Source organism: Labeo rohita, unplaced genomic scaffold (assembly GCF_022985175.1).
Source record: "Labeo rohita strain BAU-BD-2019 unplaced genomic scaffold, IGBB_LRoh.1.0 scaffold_121, whole genome shotgun sequence".
NCBI lineage: Eukaryota > Metazoa > Chordata > Actinopteri > Cypriniformes > Cyprinidae > Labeo > Labeo rohita.
The window spans coordinates 91,260-115,006 of NW_026127351.1; the positions used below are offsets into that span (position 1 = coordinate 91,260).

At 36.6% G+C, this 23,747-nt stretch overlaps 3 protein-coding genes across 3 annotated transcripts; 1 reads left to right on the plus strand and 2 right to left on the minus strand.

Moving 5' to 3' along the window:
• The first annotated feature begins 945 nt into the window (after window positions 1–945).
• LOC127157823 (GTPase IMAP family member 4-like) lies at window positions 946–4,344 on the plus strand. The gene is made up of 3 exons (XM_051101036.1): window positions 946–976; window positions 1,369–1,944; window positions 3,226–4,344. Exons 2-3 carry the CDS (start codon window positions 1,389–1,391, stop codon window positions 4,296–4,298), a joined length of 1,629 nt encoding a protein of 542 aa, XP_050956993.1. The 5' UTR covers window positions 946–976; window positions 1,369–1,388; the 3' UTR covers window positions 4,299–4,344.
• A 7,789-nt stretch (window positions 4,345–12,133) lies between these two features.
• On the minus strand, window positions 12,134–16,355 carry LOC127157822 (extracellular calcium-sensing receptor-like). The gene is made up of 6 exons (XM_051101034.1): window positions 16,195–16,355; window positions 15,084–15,169; window positions 13,223–13,803; window positions 12,914–13,141; window positions 12,678–12,801; window positions 12,134–12,597 (listed from the first exon to the last, which is right to left on the minus strand). Exons 1-6 carry the CDS (start codon window positions 16,353–16,355, stop codon window positions 12,134–12,136), a joined length of 1,644 nt encoding a protein of 547 aa, XP_050956991.1.
• Window positions 16,356–19,812: 3,457 nt separating this feature from the next.
• Window positions 19,813–23,058, minus strand: LOC127157820 (extracellular calcium-sensing receptor-like). The gene is made up of 6 exons (XM_051101032.1): window positions 22,835–23,058; window positions 22,351–22,639; window positions 21,515–22,270; window positions 21,212–21,439; window positions 20,882–21,005; window positions 19,813–20,726 (listed from the first exon to the last, which is right to left on the minus strand). Exons 1-6 carry the CDS (start codon window positions 23,041–23,043, stop codon window positions 19,813–19,815), a joined length of 2,520 nt encoding a protein of 839 aa, XP_050956989.1. The 5' UTR covers window positions 23,044–23,058.
• Between the last annotated feature and the right edge of the window lie 689 nt (window positions 23,059–23,747).

The following is a 23,747-nucleotide window of genomic DNA, read 5'->3' on the forward strand; positions in this document are numbered from 1 at the left end:
TATATATGCACATATATGATAATATATATGCTGCATATATGCGTATATATGCCACATATAGGCAAAATTGAGGTGCATATATGTGCATATACAGGCCATAAAGGTCTCCTGTATTGCTTCTTTATATCCACAAAAAAGCCCTATATGTACATACAAGATATGTCTCCTATATAGCTCATGGCAGGATCTGGTCATTTTAGCTCATATCTCACTTTGGCAACTGTCATACATGATGCCTAGCTCATATTTTCTATTATCAAGGCAATAACTAAGAACTAAAAAAAAAATAAAAAATGCAAAAAACTGATGTGCGAACACGTGAAATTGGTATCACATGTAATTAGCATGTTATGGAATTTAACTATGGCAAATAAGTGAGAGGAGATGGAAAGCTATGATGTCTACACATTTTCCTGAAACATTTACAAGGTCAGTTCTTTCTTGTATGAAAATAGTGGAAAAGAAGGAAATGTCCCACACGGAAATAACCTATATAAACATTTATGTTGTAATATAGGTTTTGATATAGGTTTTTAATATATGTGACATATATAAAATTGGCCGTTTTCCTATATTATATGTACATATATGCACATATATGTGTAGATATATGTACATATAATATAGGAAAACGGCCAATTTTATATATGTCACATATATTAAAAACCTATATCAAAACCTATATTAAAACATATATGTTTATATAGGTTCTTTCGGTGTGGGCTGAAAAGGTTTAGAACACATTCAAGTACAAACAGTTGTTGTGGATTTAGCAAAAGTTTACAGAACTAAACTTCTATATTATTACCAGTAAATTAGTGTAGGTAAAGAAAATAATATCACTTTCTGATAAGTCATGTGATTTCACCAACCACAGTGTTAACGTGTCTATTTAAAGACCAGCAGAGCTTTCATTTCTTATTTGGACTTCAGAAGGTTGACAGATTAACATACAGAGAGAGACATCCACTCTCAGGTTTGACTTCATTGCTTAATTTTTATTTATATTTAGTTGCTTGGTGTATTAAAATATATTTCAATAACATTTAGAATTATTTACCATGCCACTAATGTATAAGATGAAATTTGGCTAAAAATATTATATTAATAAATGCATCCACCATTATCCAACAAATGGATAAATGTTTCAAATGTATGTTACTGTCCGCAACCCAATGCCTTTCAACTTCAGTCTATGAAATTTGTTATTAATGAAATAATTTGAAACAAACATAAACAGAACCAGTTTGACATTTGACAAACACAGTATCCTGAAAATATATTTCTTTTTCTTTCTTTCTTTCTTTCTTTGTGCAGTGAATTGTGATTGGAAATGTGAATGTCTGACATTCGACTTTTACTATTTAGCTTTAGGTCACATATCAACAATGGAATCAAAAGAACATTTGAACTTGATGATACTGGGGGAGGAAGGAGCTGGAAAGAGCACAGCAGCAGACACAATACTGGGAACACAAGCTTTCACATTAAAGCCAGGTTCCAGCTCAGATGTTGCTGTTGAATCTAGTAATGTTGGTGGAGTTCTAGTCACTGTTTACGACACATCAGGATTGTTTGATACAGACATAAGTGAAGAAGAGATTCAGCAGAAACTTGAAAATGTTCTTCAGAAATGTGAATCAGGTCTCTGTGTGTTTCTGCTGGTCATCAAAGCTGACAGTTTCACTAAAGAAGTGAGAAAAAATGTGGAGAAGATTGAGAAGCTGCTGGGAGAAAAACGGTTGAATAAAACTTGGATTCTCTTCAGCAGAGGAGACAAACTGGAGGATGAAAACAAGACAATAAAAGAATTCATCAATGAGACTGAAGCACTGACGAAACTTGTTAAGAAATATGATCAGAGATACTATGTGTTCAACAAGAGAGGACCTAGTGACCAAGCTAGATTACTGCTGGCAAAAATTCTCCAGAGAAATTTCAAGGGTGAGTCATATAAAATCCTATAATAATTTTTACCAATAAAGGCAAAAATGGCACAGACCTAGTTTTATTTTGTATAATTTTATTATTAGCAGTATTATTTTTTAAAAACCTGAAACATTATATTTTATACTCCAACATTCATTATGTTTGTCAGTGTTTGAGTATGGGCTACAACAGAGGTCTGCTATCTGCTATTTATTTATTTTTTTTCTCTGTTGAACACAAAAGAAAAAATACAATAAAACATAAATGTCTACCATCAACTTTTTTATTTACCAGCATTCTTCAAAATATTGGCTTCTATGTTAAAAAAAAAGAAGGAAATTCATACAAGTTTTGAAGAATTGGAGGACAAGTTGCTAATGGTTTTCATATTCATTCAAATTTGTAGCCAAATAGATACTTAAGAACAGAAACAGAATTTTTTTTTCTGAATTACTTTACATCACAGTATCTGGATTTGTAATTAATGAAAACAAACTACTGCATGGTTGTTTTGTCAGCGCTGCAAGGGAGTGGTCAAGTTGCAAATAATAAATCCATAAATTATCACAGAAAGGTGGTCAATCATTACACTATGCTTAGTGATTTAAGAACAGCATTCTCCAAATAATGGGGAATAATCCCATTGTATAATTCTAAACCTCAGAATTTAATGAACTTTAATTATGAGGGTTATAATGTGTACATGCAGCTCAAAAAAGTTAGACTTAATTTATTTTATTTTCCAGGGTGTAATGTGACAAAAGGTTAAAGTTTTTACAGGGTATGATGTGATGATATATGTATATGTGTATATATATATATATATATATATATATATATATATATATATATTTGTTTTTGTTGTTGTCATTGATGTTACCACTAAATAACATAAAATCTGTTTTGTTAATGTGTCGATGTATAATAAAAACATCAATTATGCTATATAAATTTATTTATATAATTATATTTTATTCATTTAGTATTATATTTTATTTATTTTGACTATTTAAATCATTTTCAACAATACATTTCAATTGTAATGTTTTCATAAATCAATGATATTTCAGTTTTGGTAAATGAGGAAAAGCATTACAAACCTGATCTCCAGATTAATACAACATGTTTCAGATGTGATCACTGTTGTGGTTTGTGATTAAAGCTAAGTGATTGTAATTGGAAGCTTGCTGGTTTGATCTCTGAATTTCACCAAGACATTTATCATATATTCTAATATATCCTAAATGGCTGTCCTGTAAATACTTCCATGTGTTTTTCTCGTTTATACATCATCAGATCTGAGTCTGATCAGTTTCATCAGTCCAAACACTCATGATGAACCAGACACTCCTACTTCCAGTCCGTCATCTAGAAGGATTGTTCTTCTGGGTAAAACTGGTGTTGGGAAAAGTACATCTGGAAACACAATACTGGGACAGACAGTGTTTAAATCTGGGATGAGAATGAATTCAGTAACAACTGAATGTTCAGATGTTCACGCCACTGTTTCAGGCAGATCTGTGACTCTAGTTGATACTCCTGGATTCTTTGGAACAAAGATGAAACATAAAGATTTATCAATGCAGATAGCAAGATGTGTTTATATATCCAGTCCTGGACCTCATGCTTTTCTCATTGTGTTTCCTGTGAATATGAGATTCACTAATCAGGAGCAGCAGATTCCTCAGCAAATTGAGATGATGTTTGGTCAGGAGGTGTTAAAATATGCCATTGTTCTATTCACATATAGAGATCTACTAAAACAGGAAACCATAGAAAAGTTGATTAAGGACAGCAGTAAATTAAGACATCTAGTTGATCAGTGTGGAGGCAGATTCCACATCTTCAATAATGAAGATCAGAATAACCGTGAGCAGGTGAATGATCTACTGCAGAAGATTGACACAATGATAGAGCAGAATGGAGGAGGATATTACAGTAATCGAATGTATGAAGATGCTCACAGATTCAGACAAGCGGAAGAAAAGAGAAAACATCAAGAGGAGAAACAAAGAGAAGAGGAGATTGAGAGAATGAGAAGTGAGACAGAGAAGAGAATCAGATCAGAGATGGAAGCTACACATAAATCTGAGCTAGAAAAACTTAAAGCAGAGAGACACAAAGAGGAAGAAGAGAGAAAACAACAACAACAACATGAATTTAATCAGTTTTATCAACAGCATAAATCTAAGTTTTCTTTTTCAGCTTTTGCACTTGTTAAAGGTCTTCCTGGCATTGGAGCAATAATTGGTGGTGGTATTGGTGCAGCTGTTGGAATTATTGGTGGCCCTTCTGGTATAGCTGCTGGTGGAGCTGTTGGTACAGCTGTTGGTGCAATTATTATGAAAAATAAACCCACTGAAAACTAGAAAAAGTACTATTAATTTTGAAGCCAGGGCATCATCTGTTGAGTTTATGGGCATTTTCTTTAACTCTAAAACACAACACAATGCAATGATTAAAAAAAAAAAAAAAAAAAAAATGCAGGATTATGGGAAATTACGATATCTAATAGTATCATATATAGTACTAATTAAGTGATATGATTTCAGTATTATTTCATTGTGCAGTTGTTTTTGCTGCTCCACACACTTGGGAGATATACTGATAAATGTAAATGCTACTCTATTATTAGATCATTTTTTAGAAAGTCATTAAATTTAACCATCGCAAAATGTCTCACATGTACAGTTATTTACTCTTTTTCATTATGATTTATTATATTGTTACTGGTTTCTTCAAAGCTTGTGAAAAAGGAACAGCAACTTACTGAAGGAATATTTAGATTGATGACTGCAAACAACACTGTGGCTTTGTGTTTGGTGGCATTTGAGCTGATTTTGCAACTATTATGAAAGGAGTGTAAGAAAAGACATTTGTATTTTTCACGTTTTTTGTTTTACTTGACAATAAAAATGATTCTGATTTCTGATTGAGATTTGCAGATGCTTATTGTCACATCACAATTAGTATGTTTTACTGTTTTAAATTAGCTATTTTTATGTCCACACTACAAATTTTAACGAGTGAATTTAACTCGAGTTAAAATTAACACTTATCCAGTGTATATATGGATACCACTGGTAAAGCATTAAACTAACACTTTTGAAAGTGTTGACATTTTTAACACCCTGACAGTGTTACTAACAAACTCTTAAAATGTAAAATATTAACATCAGAACGGATGATGAAAACACCAAAGTTGGTGTTCAAATTTAGCACTCATGGAGTAACTGGTCTACACAATACCAGTGTTCAGGTGAAAATATTAAAAATTAAACCCACAAAACAATACATGTTTACATTTATTATTATTTTTTTAATTGAAACACATTTAGTGTTTTCAATACATGTTTTTTACATGTTCCCAGTTTTGGCTGACCTAATTAATGCAGCCTAACAATCCTTTAACGGATTTGAATTATAGAAATGTGTAAGTGTATTACGTATAAGCCAGGTTAAAGAGATGGGTCTTTAATCTACAGGTAGATTTAAACTGACAAGATTCAAGCCCAGAGTCTATAATACCCTGAATATCAAAATCAACTGTGGGTGGCAGATCCTTTTCCTATTTAGCTCCCAAACTCTGGAATAATCTACCTCAGGGTTGCTGCAGGATTTTTAAGCTCAAATTTAAGACTTTTCAAGACCTGCACAAATAAAATTAATACCATATGAGCAGGGTAAGGCAATGTCTATGGTTAAATATTAAACTGTAAAATGACTGTAAACTACTGTAAAAAACGATTTAAAAAAAAACAAAAGGTTTTATAAAGTGATACATTTCACATTTCTTTAAAGTGTCAATTTTTAAGTAAATAGAAAAAAGTATTCCTTTTATTAATTGAAACAATTATTATCAATACATTATTATATTAATTTAAAAAACATACAAATACATGTTAGTGTTTAGATTTTTATGATGAATTATCTTCTAACTGATCCACCAGTTCACATTTACAGCTCAGCATGTTTGCAGGGTAAAAACATAGGTCGCTTTTGTAACGGTGGGAGTGAGACGAGAGACAAGCGGATCCATGTGCACACTTTTATTTAAAGGACGTGACAAAGACATGGTCAGGCAGGCAGGGTAAATCAATGGCAGACAGGTGTATGGACGGCGAGACAAGAGTAATCCTTAAACAGGCGAGGGTCAAACCAGCGGCGAACGATATCCGTGAAGGGCTAGGCAGGAGACTGGTCAGGCAGGTGAGAGTTCAAAACTAGACAACGACAAGGAAACTAGACACTGAGAAACGCTTTGTATGACTGATAAACAATACAATACTCGGCGAGGAGTGACAGGAAGACCGGGGTATTTATACTGTCTCTGATTGGACGGGGGTGAAGTGCAATGGCTGATGGGGAGTGTAGTCCGGGGTGTAGTGTGACAGTCCGTGCGTGACAAAAAGGCGAGAGTGACGTCTGGTGGTGAGCGACCCGCAGCTCACCGACCAGATCATAACAGCTTTTCACTTTGGTCTGAACAAAAACAACCTCAATACTATGTTCCTGCAAAACCACATTTCTGGGACCCTATTTTTGGAGACAGCGCCATCTAGCAATTCCATTTCAACAAAGAAATATCAAACAGACGCAAAGACTAGATCCAATGAAAATATATATATTTTTTTATTTAATCTTTCCATCTTATTTTTAATGTAAAAGCTGACATAAACTTGAGTGTTCAAAGGGGTGTCAGCAATCTCCATTTAGCCCATTAAACTGTCCAAAACAGTTCATTGTGCTGCTGGATGTTGTAAATTAGTATTTGTATTCAAATTATTTTAAATTTATTAAAGTACTAATAAAGACACTAATTTGTATGGCAATTGTTTTACTGTTTACTTCACTTTGTTAAGTGGGTCACACATCAGACATGAAGCGCAGCGGCTAATGAACTGAAGTCTAGAATATATTGAAACAAATTAGGCTAAATATTTCAGGGGTAAGTTTAGGATTAGGAGTTGGTTAGGACAATAATTAAGTGTATACAATTAAACAACTAAATTCAGTATTTCCTTAAAAATAATAATATACAGAATTGAATAGCTACTGCTACAAATAGTATGAGCTGTTAATGCATACATAATACAAATAAATAAATACAATAAAATAAAATAAAAATAAATAATTAAAAAAAAATTACAGGGTCCTAGAAATGCGGTCCTGAAACTACAGCCTCCTGTATTGTAAGAATACCCTACTCAAAACAACAGGCATATTGAAAATGCACATTCAATCTCTGCCAGCAGATGGCACATTCGGAACTGCAGACATGTGTTTCCCCGGTAACCGCAGTACACAAAGCAGCTCGGCACCGGACTTTGAACGCGCAGCGCTCATGTTTATTTAACGAAATCAATCACAGCCTTTTAAAGTTTAATCGTGACACTAAGCTGAATCGCAATTCTGGTCTTTCCGTGCCTAAAATTTAAGACCTCTTAATCATAATTAAGACTTTCTTGTACAATTTAAGACTTTTTATGACCTTAAATTTGATCAACTAAATTTAAGACTTTTTAAGACTTTTTAAGGACCCGCGGGAACCCTGTACCTCCTACTGTTCGGGAGGCAGACTGTCAGTTTAAATCTAGACAATACAATAAAATACAATTCTAAATAGTTCACCCAAAACTGAAAATTCTGTCATTATTTTGGACCTCCTGTCTTTTGAGAAGCACAAAAAAAATTATATTTTGAATAATCTACAGAAGACATATACTGACATTATATGGATAACTTTGTTCAGGGCATTTTTTTAATCGCCTTTTGTGGTCCAAAAAAGAAAGAAAGGCATATGGCAACACAAGGCCAAGGCTAAGTAAATGTTGACTCAATTTTAATTTTTGGGTGACCTACTGCTTTAAGGAAAATCATTTAATTCACTGTAAATGTATGTATATATATTATAAAAATAATAATAATAATAATAATAATAAGCGTACTGATCTCTCTCTGCATTGAGGTTGGACTCCTCCTACCAACATGAATGCACATGAATGGGACAGCACATAAATAAATGGCAGTGCAAGCATACCAAAAACTCACATTTGATAGAAGGAGATCAGACTTTTTATCATAGTTTAATAATCAAAAAAATTAAGCATGACAATCAACAATCTTAAAATATGCAATTGTGGCTTACCCTTGTTTCTGGTATGTGTCCTAACAAAGCTCTTCTCGTCCCACTTAATGTATTGGTGACTTCATACTCTTCAAGCACATCATCTCCCGAGTGAAAGAATATCTCTCTGGGAAAACGTTTAGAAGTGCACAACAGATAAATATAGCTATAAATCAGTATGAAATTATAAAATTCATATTTTAAATTAGGTAAAACACTTACTTATGTTTCTCTGTTAAAAGTGACTTCTGCGTCTGCACTGCATAACAATTCAAATCTGTGAGAAACGTTTAGGCTCGTTTATGTGCACACAGCACACAAATATCTTCATGAAGTAATATTATCCTATATAATACATAATGTAAATGAGGTAAAACACTTACTTCAGGTGTTTTCCTTGATAAAACCAACTTCCCCGTCTGCTCCGCATCGTGGGTAAAAGAAAATATCTCTGAAAAAAAAAATAAAATTAGGAGTGCACAACACAGAAATGTCACTATTCATCAATGTTATGTTATAAAAATACATATATTAAATGAGGTAAAACACTTACCCCTTAAGTTTCCCTATCAAAAGCGACCTCTGCATCAGCACCGCATTGCAATTCAAGTCTGTGAGAAACGTTTAGGCTCGTTTAGGCGCGAACAGCATAATGTTATAAATATCGTCATGAAGTAATATTATCTTACAAAATACATATCGCAACTTAGATAAAATACTTACTTGTATATTGGTGTTTTCCTTGATAAAACTTGTCTCCTCTTCATCGTGAGTGAAAGAAAATATCTCTCTGAGAAATAAATATCGTTATTAAATGATATGATATTACAAAACACATTTTGTGAGTAAGATTAAATGCTGTATTTCACTGTTTCCCGTCCTCATTATGCTCCGCATCGCGAGCAAAGAAAATGGTGTCTGTGAAAAATATTTCAGATGGGTGAGCAAATGTCCCGAATGTGACCGATAACACTCAACAGTGTTAATAAGAGTAACTCTGCGTATTTACACCAGCCAGAGGGCGCTGTTTACACTAGCTAGTGTTAATCCTCTCAAATTCAACACCACAAGTTTAACTCTTTACTCTAAAAGTCCTTAACAACAGGATTTTAACACTGGAGACTGTTCTTCATCGTACGTACAAAATAAACATCAGCCATGCAGCATTTTGCAAACTTTTTTTTTCATAGTTTTATTTTCAAATGTAATGTGAAGCAAAACATGTTGTATAAACAAATATTACAAACATTTTTCTTCAATAACAAGAGAAAGACAAAAACAAAGAAAGACAAAAAAAATAATAATAATAAAAAAATAAATAAATAAATAAAAATAAAAATAAAAATGAATTCCTTTCAGTTATTTTGCAACAAGAGAAGGTAAATGCTCCAGAAAAGAGCCCCAAATTTTTTCAAAAGATTTTGGTGATTTTCTAACATTGAAAAGTATTTTCTCAGGGGTGCAATATGAAAGGAGTTCGTTGATCCAATGTTTTTTTAGATGGAGAATGAGTTGACTTCCAATTCACTAATATATATTTTTCCCAGCTGTACCAGCCAAAAGTATGAAATATTTTTTATGATGAGACAAATCTAATGACTCAGTATCCCCTAATACCTAAACTCTAGGATCATAACTGATTGGGCTACCAATAACCTTTGACGATATATCAATTATATATTCCCAAAAATCCTTCAATACAGGACAATCCCAAAGCATATGAAGTAAATTGCCTTCAAATGTTTTACACCTTTGACATTTGGAAGGTATAGAAGTGTTTAACATGTGGAGTTTGTGAGGAGTATAATACGTTCGATGCAGAATATTAAATTGGATTTGTCTGTGTTTGGTGGATATAAAAGTAGTCTGCATTCTTTCCATAACACACTCCCACTCTACCGGACTGTATGTGCAGTCAAGATCTCTCTCCCATCTCTGCTTCAAGACAACATTGTCAAATGGCTTAAAATTGTTTGTTAATTTACTATATCCTACAGAAGCAATACCTCTCGGAGAGAACACAATCTTGTTAAACATAACATTTTCAAACGGCGATAATGTTGGAATTTTGGGAAATGTCTTAGGGGTGATCTCTTTGACCCAATGTCTGACTTGCAAATATTTGAAAAAATTATGTTTAGGAATATTATATGTCTGGGATAGCAATTCAAAGCTCATTAAGGACTCATTGGCATACAAGTCCTCCAGTGTCTTTATTCCTTTACTCACCCATGCTTTTAAGATGCTATCAGCAATACCAGGAGGAACAATAGGGTTTTCACAAAGAGGTAAATGTCTAAGTGGGACAGTATTAAAACTGCATAGATTATGTGATTCTACCCAGGTAGAAAATGTATTAAGTATTAATTTATTTTTAGTGAATGTAGATAAATAACTTTTTGACCCCAAAAAAGGAACAACCCTTAGTGGGATGGAACTCATCTCCCACTGTTCTGTATCTGTCCATCTAGTATCAACCTCATCAGGGTGGAGCCAGATCTATATAGCCCGAAATTGCGATGCTAAGTAATAATGTCTAAAATTGGCAAGTTCAGCCCACCTTTCTTATATGGTGCTTGAAGTTTAAGAAGTTTTACTCTCAGGTTTTTGCCTTTCCACAGAAAGTTTGAAAATACTTTGTTTAGTTCCTTAAAGTATGACTTGGGAATGTTCAAGGGGAGACACTGAAATTTATACATATATTTAGGTAAGATATTCATTTTTACAACATTGATTCTGCCTATTAATGATAATGGTAAATCTTTCCATTTCTGCATGTCATCTTTCACTCTGTCCAGAAGTGTAGAGTATTTTTTTTTGAACATATCATCATGTGTTAAATCAATGTGAATACCTAAATATTTAAACCCATTAAAACACAGTGTTAGTGGTTTAACTATATATTTTAACTTATCTGGTATATTAATAGGTGTCACGGAGGCAAGACAGGAAATGAAAGATCGAGGAAAGGTCCCTGTGTAGCGTGGCGGAGAGCTCGAACGCGGATGTGCACGAACAAGCAGGTAACCATGCAGTTTATCTGCTCCGACAAAGGAGTTAAGATTCCCACCAGGAAATCCGCGTTCTCACACGCACACAGACAAACACACAAAAGCTCCGGAGAGCGGTACTCACGTGAGTAGAGATGATGAGGGAAGAGACGACCTTCAAAAGAGTCCCGCATGAACTCAATGTCTGGTGACAAACCAACCTTCCTGTTTATATACCCACGGAGATTACTTCCGGGACCTCGTGACCTCACGTAATCCGGTGCGTGACAGTACCCCCCCCCCTCCAGGGCCGGCACCAGACGGACCCGGGGAGGAGGATACCTGACGACGGTAGTCCTGGATGAGGGCTGGATCCAAGATGAACCGCCCGGGGACCCAAGACCGCTCCTCTGGACCGTAGCCCTCCCAGTCCACCAGATACTGGGTGCCACGGCCCCGGGGTCGCGAGTCGAGGATTCTCCGGACGGTGTAAGCAGGACCACCGTCAATGATCCGGGGTGGGGGGGGGAGCAGGGACCTGGGGAGATAGTGGAGAAAAAAAAAAACAGGTTTTAGTTGAGATTGGTGGAATACGGGATGGATCCGGAGGGAAGCAGGCAGCTGGAGCCGGAAGGTGACAGGGTTCAGACGGTGGGTGATCTTGAAGGGGCCAATGTAACGAGGGGTGAGTTTTTTGGAGTCCGTGCAAAGGTTAATGTTCCGGGTGGAGAGGTAGACCCTGTCACCTACGTGGAACAATCGTCCCGGAGGGTGTCGGCGGCGGTGCTGCGTGATGTAGCGTCGGTTGGTCTTAAGAATGGCAGCCCGAGCGTGGTTCCAGAGCCGCTGACACCGGCGGACCAACTGTTGGGCCGACAGGACTTCAACCTCCGGCTCCTGATGTTCGAATATGGGAGGTTGAAACCCGTAGCATACCTCGAATGGGCTTAGGCCGGTGGAGGTGGAGGTGTGGAGGTTGTTTGATAGTTCGGCCCAGACGAGGTAGCTGGCCCAGGAGCGCTGGTGTTCACTGGCAAAACATCGGAGGAAGCGCTCCAGTTGTTGGTTGGCCCGCTCCGTCTGGCCGTTAGTCTGAGGGTGGAAACCGGACGAGACTGGAGGTGGTACCCCATTTCATGACATTACTTCCTGGAAGTGTAGCCCTGAAGGCCATTAACACAACAATTGTTTTCCCCAAAACGCAGGAGATACAGAGGACAAAAGTGATCCCAAATGCTGTGTGACGCAACATACAGGACCACTCAGTGGGCCGTCCAAGGAAAGTAAGTGAACAGAGAAAACACAGAGTCAATGAGAAGAGCAGCAGGAAGCTCAGCTCTGAGTTGTTGGCTTTTACTATGGGGGTGTCTTTATGTACAAAGAAAACTACTGCAATACCTAATGTAAAAGACACACCCAATAAAGAAAACAGTACTAGAATAATTCCCATCACTTCTTCAAATGATAGGAATTCCACAAGTTTTGGGACACATGTATCTTTCCATTTGTTTGACCAAAATTCTGGGGGGCACTTGAGACACATCACTGAATCTGAGGAGGAAATGTAAACATAAACATTATTTTAGATTGTACACTATTGCTTACTGATGTTATGCATTCCTGTACCATACCTGTCTTATTACTTATTTCTCCTTCTGCACATGGAATACAGTCATAACAGCAGACAGGTTTTCCTTTTTGCACAGCCTTCCTAGTGCCTGTGGGACAGCTCTCACTGCACACAGACACAGGTACCTGTAAAACATGAAAATTTGTACCACAACAAAGATTTTGGTAAGATACTTCAAGTCTACAGACCTGCTCACAAAAAAAAAAAAAAAAAAAAAAAAAAAAAAAAAAAAAGTACCTGGTGTTGATTTCTGGCCCACACTATGCTGATGTTGTTAAATGAAAGCTGAAATTCTGATTGTAAAGATGCATCATAGAAACCCACTTTAACAAACTGTGTTGTACCATCATCCCCCTGCTGCCAGTTCAACAGATCATACCTTGCTGCCGGATCTCCATTTTTATCAAAGAACACCTTTTCACCTGTTTCAGTGAAGAAACTCACTTCCCTCAAGGCATTAAGTACCTGTAAAAGCATGTATATAAATTCATGGAATTCTGAGTACAACTGACATGACCGTTTTCACATCTATGCAAATCATGCTACCTGCCACGTGTTGTTGACTTTCTCCAGGCATTTGCTTTGGTTTGAGTCCCATTTTGAACAACTGAGTGTGCTGTTCAAAGCATAAGCGACAGCATACACAGCCTTGTAAACATTATTGGCAATTTGTAATTCTGTGACATCTGTGTACTGGTTCTGCACATTGTTAAAACTTTCATTGCCTTTGCACATAATTTGGCTTCCAGAAGTTTCTTGTGGAGGAAGTTTACATTGAAATATAGTTTCCCACAACTCTTTATGCAGTTCTATGTCAGAAGACGGGTTAAGTTTAGTCAGAAAATGTTTTAGGCCTCTTATCTCAGCTTTTGGAATGGCAAAGCCCATGGACCCTCTAAGAATTTGTTGCCATTTACCAGTAGCAATGTTCATATCAGAGATCCATGATTCACTACCAATCCACTGTAGTCCAGTAATATTCTGTTGAGCTATTTCCCCTAGAAGAATTTCCATGTCTGAATAGGAAACAAAAGCAACAATCACTTTAGAGCTGGATTTCTTTACAATGTCCACAATTCTCAAAATTTCCTCCCTGGGATCAGTCCTGAAGAATGCCTCTGAGAATTCTTAATGCTAGGGGCCACCTTGGAGACAACTGAGGAGGAAGAAAATGAAGATGAACGAAGATGGGTGTGTTTTGGGTGAAGCAAGGTAAAATAGCAGGAGCAAAGTCGTGGACAGGGAGTGTTCAGTCATTCTTGACAATTGATTTAAACTTTGCTAACATATTGAAGGGCTTCATTTTTTTAATTTATTTATTTATTCTTTCAATGGTATGAAAAGGGGAATTACCACTTTAGTTGATGGAGATCTGAAAAAGCATGATAATGGATAGTCAAGATAGATATTATTAAAATCTCAATTAGTGGAATGCACCCAGTAAATTTGATTTAGTTTATGAAAAAGCCATGTACATGAATGTAAACGGTGAACCCAGTATGCTTTGTACAACGTTTAAGATTATTCACAAACTTCACAAAATATTACATTATAGATTATAGATTTAGATTATAACTATACAAAACACAAAATATAAGGCATAATAATCACACTTTTAAAGTGGTTCATCTCCAATCAAACGAGCCTATTCACAATATAAAGCGACATATAGATTTTAAGCAAATGTTTATGGAGTGGGTGTCATGCTATTTGACTAAAGCTGAGATGGGATCCGGTTAGGCCGCAACGATGATTCAAAATTAAAAACTTAATTTGAAAAACAACAGTAATTTGACTAGAGGGAGCTCGATCTATGATGCAGTGAGTGGGGATTATATGTTGAGACCAATCGGACACTGTTTAACAGCTGGAGCACATTGGATTGAATCATTTGTTCAGATTGACGTGTCTATCATTACCGTAAGCTGTAGAATAGAAGCACATGACACTGAGCTATTACACGCTCACGATTTGTAAGTTATGCAATAAGATTATACATTTCGGGAATACTGCTTAAGAATGAGATCATTATAAACACTTTCGGAATGCAAAGTGAAATCGCTCGGAGCAGTGACTGGGCCGGAAGGAGTGACGGATAAGGTAAGCAGAGCTGAATTTGATGCTGCGAGCGTGCCTCAAACATGCAACTGTCTGCGTTCCTGTTTTAAGAGCGATAGATTTAATGGGTGAAAGCGGTTTATCTGTAATTTGGATAACGTTAGGAACTGTAGCGGCTGTAGTGCGCGCATTTCTAACTTATGTTACCCGGGCAGGAGAAGCGTGTTTGAGGGAGGCGGCTGGGCAAATCTGCAGGACATCATTGACAAGCTCGATTTTCCTTGTTGAAAGCTTAAAGTGGAGTCAGATTAAGCGTGATTTTGCAGAGCATTGTTAGTTGGAGAAGTACGGGTGTTCGTCGGGTGGGGAAGCTGTTCAGGTGACAGGGCGGGGTCGTATGCCAGAAGAACTGATGCTGGGACGGTGCAGTGAGAGCTGCTTATATAGGCTCATAATGATGATTGACAGGACTGAATGATTAGGCTCCTCCTGAACCTATTCTTGGAACTTCATTTTGATAATGAACATAAATCTGCATCCTAACTCAAGCTACTATCAAATGTGTATTTCCAAGAGACAACATTTTTATATTATTATTATTATTATTATTATTATTATTATTATTGTAACACTTTGAGTCCACTTTTTGACATTCTCCTAACAGTAAGTAATTTTGCAACTGCATGTCAACTAGTCATTAGAGTATTAGTAGACGGTCTGCTCAATATCTTCTAACACTCTTCTAAACTTTGCAAGTATATGTCAGCTTATTCTACCTACCCTAAACCTAACCTAACAGTCTGCTCTGAGAGTTAGTAGACATGTAGTTGCAAAGTTACTTATAGTTAGTAGAATGTCTAAAGTGGACAATTGAAATAAAGTGTAACCTTATTATTAATATTATCAGGTAACACAGACCTGTTTCTTGATTTAAAACAATATTACTCAAAAACAATATTGTATTAAGACATTTATTTTGTTAAGGAAAATTAAGTTAAGGTTTTACAACTTTCACATTGTAGCAGAAACCTGCCTTTAAACTTGAAAGAAATAAAAATTTGACATGTATCGTGATATTTATCGATATCGACTGATATGAAAAAAATATATATTGTGATATTTTTGGCCATATTGCCCAGCCCTATTTGGAGATGCTGCCACAGTTCTTCTGGATTTAGTCTGTCTACATTATTGTCTACATCAGGGGTTGTCAGACTTTTGGACCCGTTTTCCTGTACTTCTTCCTGGTTTTTCTTATTTGATAATTTTCCTGTCCTTGTTTAGTTTGATTGTTTATTCCTTGCATCTGTGTTGGAAATTATCACCTGTATTTAAATTCCTGTTTGGGTCGAGGTCAAGTCCATGGAGGCTGTTCCGCCATGGCTCCCTGGACTGCCATCTCTGCTATGGCTCCCCAAGCTCCCTGCTCCGCCATGGTTCTCTGGACTATCTGCTCTGACATGGCTCCCTGAGCTCTCTGCTTCGCCATGGCCCCTTGGACTGTTTGCCCCACCATGGCCCCCTGAGCTCCCTGTTCTGCCATGGCCCCTTCGACTGTCTGCCCTGCCATGGCCCCCTGAGCTCCCTGATCCGCCTTGGAGACCTTTGTGTTCTTTGTCATGTACCAGCCTCCAGGGCGTCCACCCCCTTCCCCGGTGGTTATGTTATGGCACGGGACGCACCTTTTGGGAGGGAGGAGTAATGTCAGACTTTTGGACCCATTTTGCCCCCAAAGTTCTTCCTGGTTTTCCTTATTTGGACATTTTCCTGTCCTTGTTTAGTTTGATTGTTTATTCCTTGCACCTGTGTTGGTAATTATTCCCTGTATTTAAGTTCTTGTTTGTTCCATCTTTGTTTGCCGGGTCTACTTTGTTAATATGTGTGTTTAGGCTGTTCCTGAGTTGGATTATTTCCTTGTATTTATGTTTAATAAAGATTGTTTAAGAGTATTTCATGCCTCCCTTGTACTTCAAGCAAGACACACCCTGGCAGGGGTGCCCAAACACAGGATTACTCTATCAACAAAAGCCTAGAGATACCTGCAAGGATTACAAGAACTGCCTTCCTTGTGATCCTACACTCTCAAAAGAGATGTTAATTTTTAGCACATTTTTCTGTTAATTGTGTTCACAAATTGTGAAACTACAAACACATTAGATTGTAGACAATTAGCAGGAATAGCACATGGTTGAATTAAAAGTAACACAAAATATGTTGTCCTTAACTAGACACAGAGGTGTGTTAAGAAAGAACAGGTTGTGTTGTTTTCAACACATCCTTTTTAAGATTGTAACACAGTGTCTACATCGGATGCAAGTGTTCTTGCGTTGCATTGCAAATCGGTTTCTCTTTTACGTAAGAAGCCGAGTGAGTGCTTCGAGTAGGAGAGAACGAGGCACAAGCTAACACTTTTTTGACTTTGTCAGTTTGTTGTTCTAAATATAATTTTTATCCATATTAATTTCACACTTGTCTAGTACAAACATGTCGCCCTGCTTCATAATTACAGTGTATGCATTCTTTTCTTTATTTACATTAGTTTGTGCCCTGCACGCACCCCTACCTCAGATATAGAATAGGACTGCATCTGTGTGGTGTCACATTAGGAAAGAGCTTCAGATCACATTAGTGAAACACTGTTTGTTAATTTGCTTTACTGTGGATACGTTTTTTAACAGGCTTTTCAGAGAGACAGAAAGTAAAAGATATTACAGTGCTGAGTCTGTCTATATTGGATCTAACAGTAATGTCAAAACATATAAGTGAATAAACGTGTTTAGATATTTAACCAGAGCAACACTTTTTTTTTTTTTTTTTTTTCAGAGTAAATCTCATCACAGCATCGTCCATCTATTATTTTAAAGTGCCCCTATTATGTGTTTTCAAATATGATCTTTCGTGCAGTGTGTCATGTAGCTGTATGTGAACATAAACTATCTGCAAAGTTGTGAAGCCGACAGTGCACGATACATACAGTTATTGTCTATCAAAAAAAGAGTCGACTCACATTTGCCTAAACGAGTCGTCAGGATTTCAGATCTTTTTCTGTTAGGGCCACACGTCACGAAGTAACAGATTTGCATAATGTCCGCCCACGTTCTACGTCGCAAACAACTTGCCCGCCCATAAATTTCCATGGGGTTTACGTCACATGGAAATTTACATGTACATTATACGGAAGACGCTGTATCCTACGCTGTGAGTAAAACTGTTTTATATTCACTTCCAAAAGATGATGAATCTACAAAGATTGTATTTTCTAGCGATCGTTCAAAATACGTAGTTGTGTATGTTATGTTGTGTAACAGCCCTGCACATGTCATGCTAACCGGCTAAATCAGGCTTTTGTCGTTCTGTTGTTCAGCTGTGGACCCACTGTAGTCTGACAATTTGTGATTGATGCAGCTTGACTGTCTGTCTTTCTCATTAGTTGGAGTAATGATAAACGATGGCGCACAAAGCGGCTTTCACACCGAATGCGGAAAGCGCTGTGCTATGAAACCCATTCGTTTTAATCGCTTCCACCCTGCGAGGACGGCTTGTTTCTGCCTCGACCAAAGCGGACGCGCAGCGGAGCAAAGTTCAAATGAGTTGTTCAAATGAACTTTTGCCGCTGTGGTCTGAAGGGCTGCACTGAACCCAGCGGTCAGCGCAGCGCTTTCCGCGTTCGGTGTGAAACCGCTTAATGCATTATACAGTGTTGAAGTTTACAACATAGAGGTGTGCCCGGTTCGGTTATAAAAGCAAATTGCGAGCACTTTTTACGGTAGACCGTGCTAACTTGTCGATCAGCCACTTCAGCCGTTTCATCGTCAGACTCTGGCTGGAATTGTTATGGTAAAATCGATGCCATCTTTTCTATGTATTGACAAGTATCCAGGGCTGTCAGTCAGTTATGGCAATGGGCGTTTCATTTTCCAACACGCTGTACGCGGTAGACCAATCATAAAGGACTGCGTCATCTGACCAATCACAGCAGTGAGGGCTCACGGAAAGGAGGGGTTTAGAGAGACTGATTCTTCGAACTGCTTCGCACGAGTCGTTTATGAATCATTTAGAAATGGGGTAAATTTAAATCTATTTTTGGAGAAAACTGAAGTGTTTTTTGACCTTGCATACATATAAACCTGTTTTGGGAGTCTATTAAAACAATATTAGCAACCTTTAAAATGGCATAATAGGGGCACTTTAATATGTCAAATGGTTAGCCAATCACAGCAATGGGCGTTTAACTTCCGAATTTTAAATGCCTATAAAATCACTCTTCTGCAGAGATGGTCAAAAACAGAATAGAAAATAGTCTATTAGCCTTTTTATGTAAAAAGCTGGCTAATATCGTAAGTGGACCTCAGAGAACATTATACTATAATAAAAATAAAAAATGCAGTTCATGACCCCTATAACATGTTAAAGATTTATAATTAATCGCAAGAGTTGATGCTTTAGCTTTGACAGACCCAATTTCCATATACTGTATAAAATATATATTCATATGAAGAACAAACATATTTGAAACATATTAGAAATTAGAACAATTTAATACATTAACATACATCTATCCCATATAAAGATGTTTATGTATATGTAATACATTTTAGAAATGTATGTATTGAATTTCCCAAAACCTGTCAATAAATGTTGATATTGTACAAGTACATATAAAAGACAAAAAGATGCAAGAGCTGACAGGCATTTTAGCATCCACATGTGCATATGAAATACTGAAGCCATACACTAGTTCATACACAATAAAGAAACGTTTTAAAGTTGCTTTATTGTTAACTTTGCTAACATATAACATTGGTACAGAAATGTTGTTGAGCAAGCAGATTAAAAATGACCAGCATTTCAGCAACGTATCCTGTTTATCTAGTATAACCTTTGATAAAAGCTTTTAGATATGAGCATTTATGAAAACTACTATTGAAGTTTATATAGTTATAACTGTTTCTGTAAATTTGATCAATATTTTGACTTTGCAATTTTTATTTATTTTTTTTAATTTTATTTATTTATTTATCTATTTATTTATTTATTTATTTTAATTCAGTGTTAATATGGGCATGGTATTTTATTTCTCAGTAGGACTTACATGTTGTTTTTCCCATCATATATTGCTTTGTATTTTCTTCAGGCTTGAACAGAATGATATAACATTTAGGTGCAAATATGCAGAATAGTAAACCAAAGCTTGAGGCTAAAATGGCAAATATCTCCACAGCTACAGTAAATTTTCCAGGAGAACTGACATAAGCTGGGATAAAAGTGATCCATACAGCACAGAATATTAGCATACTGAATGTGATGAATTTAGCTTCATTGAAGTTATCAGGAAGTGTGCGAGCAAGGAAAGCCAGAATAAAGCACAAGACAGCCAGTAGGCCGATATAACCTAACACAGCCCAGAAACCTAAAGTAGAACCCAGACTACACTCAAGAATGATCTTTTCCTTATAATATTTCATATTTTTGTGAGGAAATGGAGGAGATATTGTTAGCCAAAGGACACAGATAAGAACCTGTATAAATGTAAAAGCAAGAACACTAAGTCGTTGTTGTACAGGCCCAAACCATTTCATGACATTGCTTCCTGGAAGTGTAGCCTTGAAGGCCATTAACACCACTATTGTTTTCCCCAGAACACAGGAGATACAGAGGACAAATGTGATCCCAAACGCTGTGTGACGTAACATACAGGACCAATCAGTGGGCCGACCAATGAAAGTAAGTGAACAGAGGAAACACAGAGTCAATGACAAGAGCAGCAGGAAGCTCAGCTCTGAATTATTGGCTTTTACTATGGGGGTGTCCTTTTTACTGTAAAACAGGATGGCCACCAGTGCAGTTAATCCTACGCCAAAGAGTGAGAAAAACACTAGCAGTATACCCATAATTTCTGTGAATGACAGAAACTCTACAGCCTTTAACACACATTTATTTTTCTCAGCATTAGACCAGTATTCACCTGGACACTGCTTGCAGTTAATTGAATCTGGAAAGGAAGTTATGATTACTACAGTTAGAGCCAAAAAAAAAGTCATTTTTCAACTCCTTTGATAAGAAACTGAATCCTTAACAGTAAAAAAAGATAGCAAAAAGAACAAGTAGCCAGTTTTTTTTGGAACAGTGAGATGGACTGAAGATTACCTGTCTCATTACTGATTTCTCCTTCTGCGCATGGAATACAGTCATAACAGCAGACAGGTCTTCCTTTTTGTGCAGCCTTCCTAGTGCCTGGAAGACAGCTCTCACTGCACACAGATGTTGGCTTCTACATGGAAAATTACATTTTACATTTTTATTTATACTGACTCTGAAAATTAATGTTTTACTTATGAGTGCAGAATATAGCATGTTTCAAATTTCATGTCTTTTATTAAGGTACATACAAGGAGTATTTATGTATTTATTTAAAAGATATTATGTTTACCACAATTTAAGCAAACCCTGTAGTACAAACTGATTATTGCCATTTACCTCCAGCTGTCCTCCAGCCCAAATAATATTTTCAGTGTTCAGCATAAAGCTTTGATCAGGTGGGAGTGAGGCATCAAAGTAACCAACTGGTTTAAAGTGGAATGATCTGTTTGAGTCCTGCTGCCAGTTTACAACTTCATAGTGGGCTACTGCACCACCAGTGCTGTCAAACCACACATTATCTCCAAACTTTACAGTGAAGTTTACTCTTTTCAGAGCTTCAACCACCTAGCAAAAAAGATCTTTTAGTGCATTGAGGGATATTGTCTATTTCTGTTGAACCTTTTTTTTTATTTGTTTTACCTGTTTTGGTTGTATAGACAGGCCTTTCTCACATCTTGTTTGTTCTTTGCAATTCAGTAGACTGTGTAGGGAATGAGCCACAGCATAAACTGCTTTATAGACATTGCTTGCATATCTTTGTTCAGGCACATCTTCATTGTAGTTTCTTAGTGTAAGTAAATCTTGATATCTGCTGCAGATTAATGCATGTTCTGAGGAATTCCTCTCAGTCTTTGTGCATGGAAAAGCTGTGTCCCAGAATGATTTAATAACGTAATCTGAAAACCCTTCAATATTGATTTTTCTAAATGCAAACCCCAGTGAACCTCCCAGCACAAGAAAGCTGTTTGGAGTGATCAAACTCTTTGCAGTTATCCATCCCTCCCCTCCGATCAACTGAAAGCCTGTAATATTCTGAATACTTAGCTGCTCAATAAGTAAGCCCATCTCAACAAGTGAAACGAATGCAACAATCACTTTTGCAGTGCCTTTTTTAATTGTATCTACTGCTTTTTTGAGTTTTTCTGGCTCTGTTCTGTAGAATTTCACTGAGTACTCCACACAGATCCCCTCCTTCTGAGCTGTATTGAGAAATATAGACATAACATTGTTTCCATAGTCATTGTCACTGTTCACAGTTCCCACCCAAGACCAGCCTAAGTTCTTGACTATGTATGCAAGTGCCCTGCCTTGGTGGTAATCACTAGCAATAGTCCTGAAGAATGAAGGGTAATCTTTTCTATTACTGAGGCATTCACATGAGGCTGAGTGACTTATCTGAGAGAGAGAAAGAGAGAACAGTGAAACAGTTATCAGTAAGGTGATTTTGTCAAAACTTTGGTGGTACTGTTCCTTACCACTGGGATTTTAAAAGGCCCTGTAGTTCTAGACAGAATCACTGTGGCAGACGACTCTGTTTCTCCTATGATAGCATGTATAGGGGACTGTCCATTGCATCTGTATTCTGCTGCAAACTCTGGCCCATTCATCAGTCCCATGGTTGCACTCATAGAAGACAGTCGTGAACCGCAGGTATCATAAATTCGGTATCCAATAGAAACATTTGGGAGCAAACTTTTACTTCTGTTAATTTCTTCAATAGCAAAAATCATAATTTGAGCCATCCGGAAATCTCTTAAATTCACACTGTAAAAACATTAAACAACAATGATATATAGCAATTAAATAAACATATCAAAAAGTTAGAAAAAAAAAAAAAAACATAGCCATGCTTGAAACATAGTCATGCCTTACTATATTAAGGTGTTTTAATAGTTTACTGGCATAAAATAGATTTGTAAATATAACACATTTTCATTTTTTGATTGCAATGTAACAAACCTGGAGCATGATAGAAGCTGAGGTTTTTGTGCAAACTCAAATGAAGGTACTGTTTCTTTACTGCGTATTGCAAAAAGTGCTCCAATGATTATGTCTCCATCCTTGGTAAGCAGTGGGTACTTAGGGTCTCCCATCATTCGGCAAAGAGTGTTTCCAGCCTTGGTATAAAGTTGATGGAAAAGCAGGAATATATATAGAAAGAGAAACATTTTAAAGATTGAGCTCAAGTGTGTTTGCCAAATGTAAATATCCTGATACAGTATTTGCATTTTTATAGACGTAATTATTATGGTTGAATGATTGTGAATGTAACCAATGATCTAACAGCACTTCAACCTCCACAACATCAAAAACATTTCTACACTTTTTTTTTTTTTTTTGGTGATTCTGGACAAAATGCACTTTGTGCCATGCTAGATGGAAAGTGCATTCACCATTATGTGCATAAAATCAGATTTGGGTTTAGAAATTTGATAGATAGATAGATAGATAGATAGATAGATAGATAGATAGATGCATATGTACATATGGCTTGGTCTGCCTTTTTAATTCCTAAATGAGAAACCATAAACAAAGTTTAAACTAAGTGTCGTGTTTAGCAGTCTTGCATTTAAATCCAGAGCAAAATACTGAGCATATAAGCATTAGCCTTCATGCAGCTACAGCAACAAGCAGTTTAGTGTACAGCTGTTGTGAGGACACACTGCAGCAGCAGTATATACTGTATGTCTCCCAACAAACACATTTACATTGCCATGTATACTACCATGCTAATCTCTCAGAGAGTTGTGATTAAAGAAATACAGTTCTGTCTCAAATAGTTCTGTCATAAAACTACAGATAGCACAGGTTGATAGTTTTTAACTCAATTTTATATAATCATGATTATTCAAGTGGTGCAACCAATTGGTTC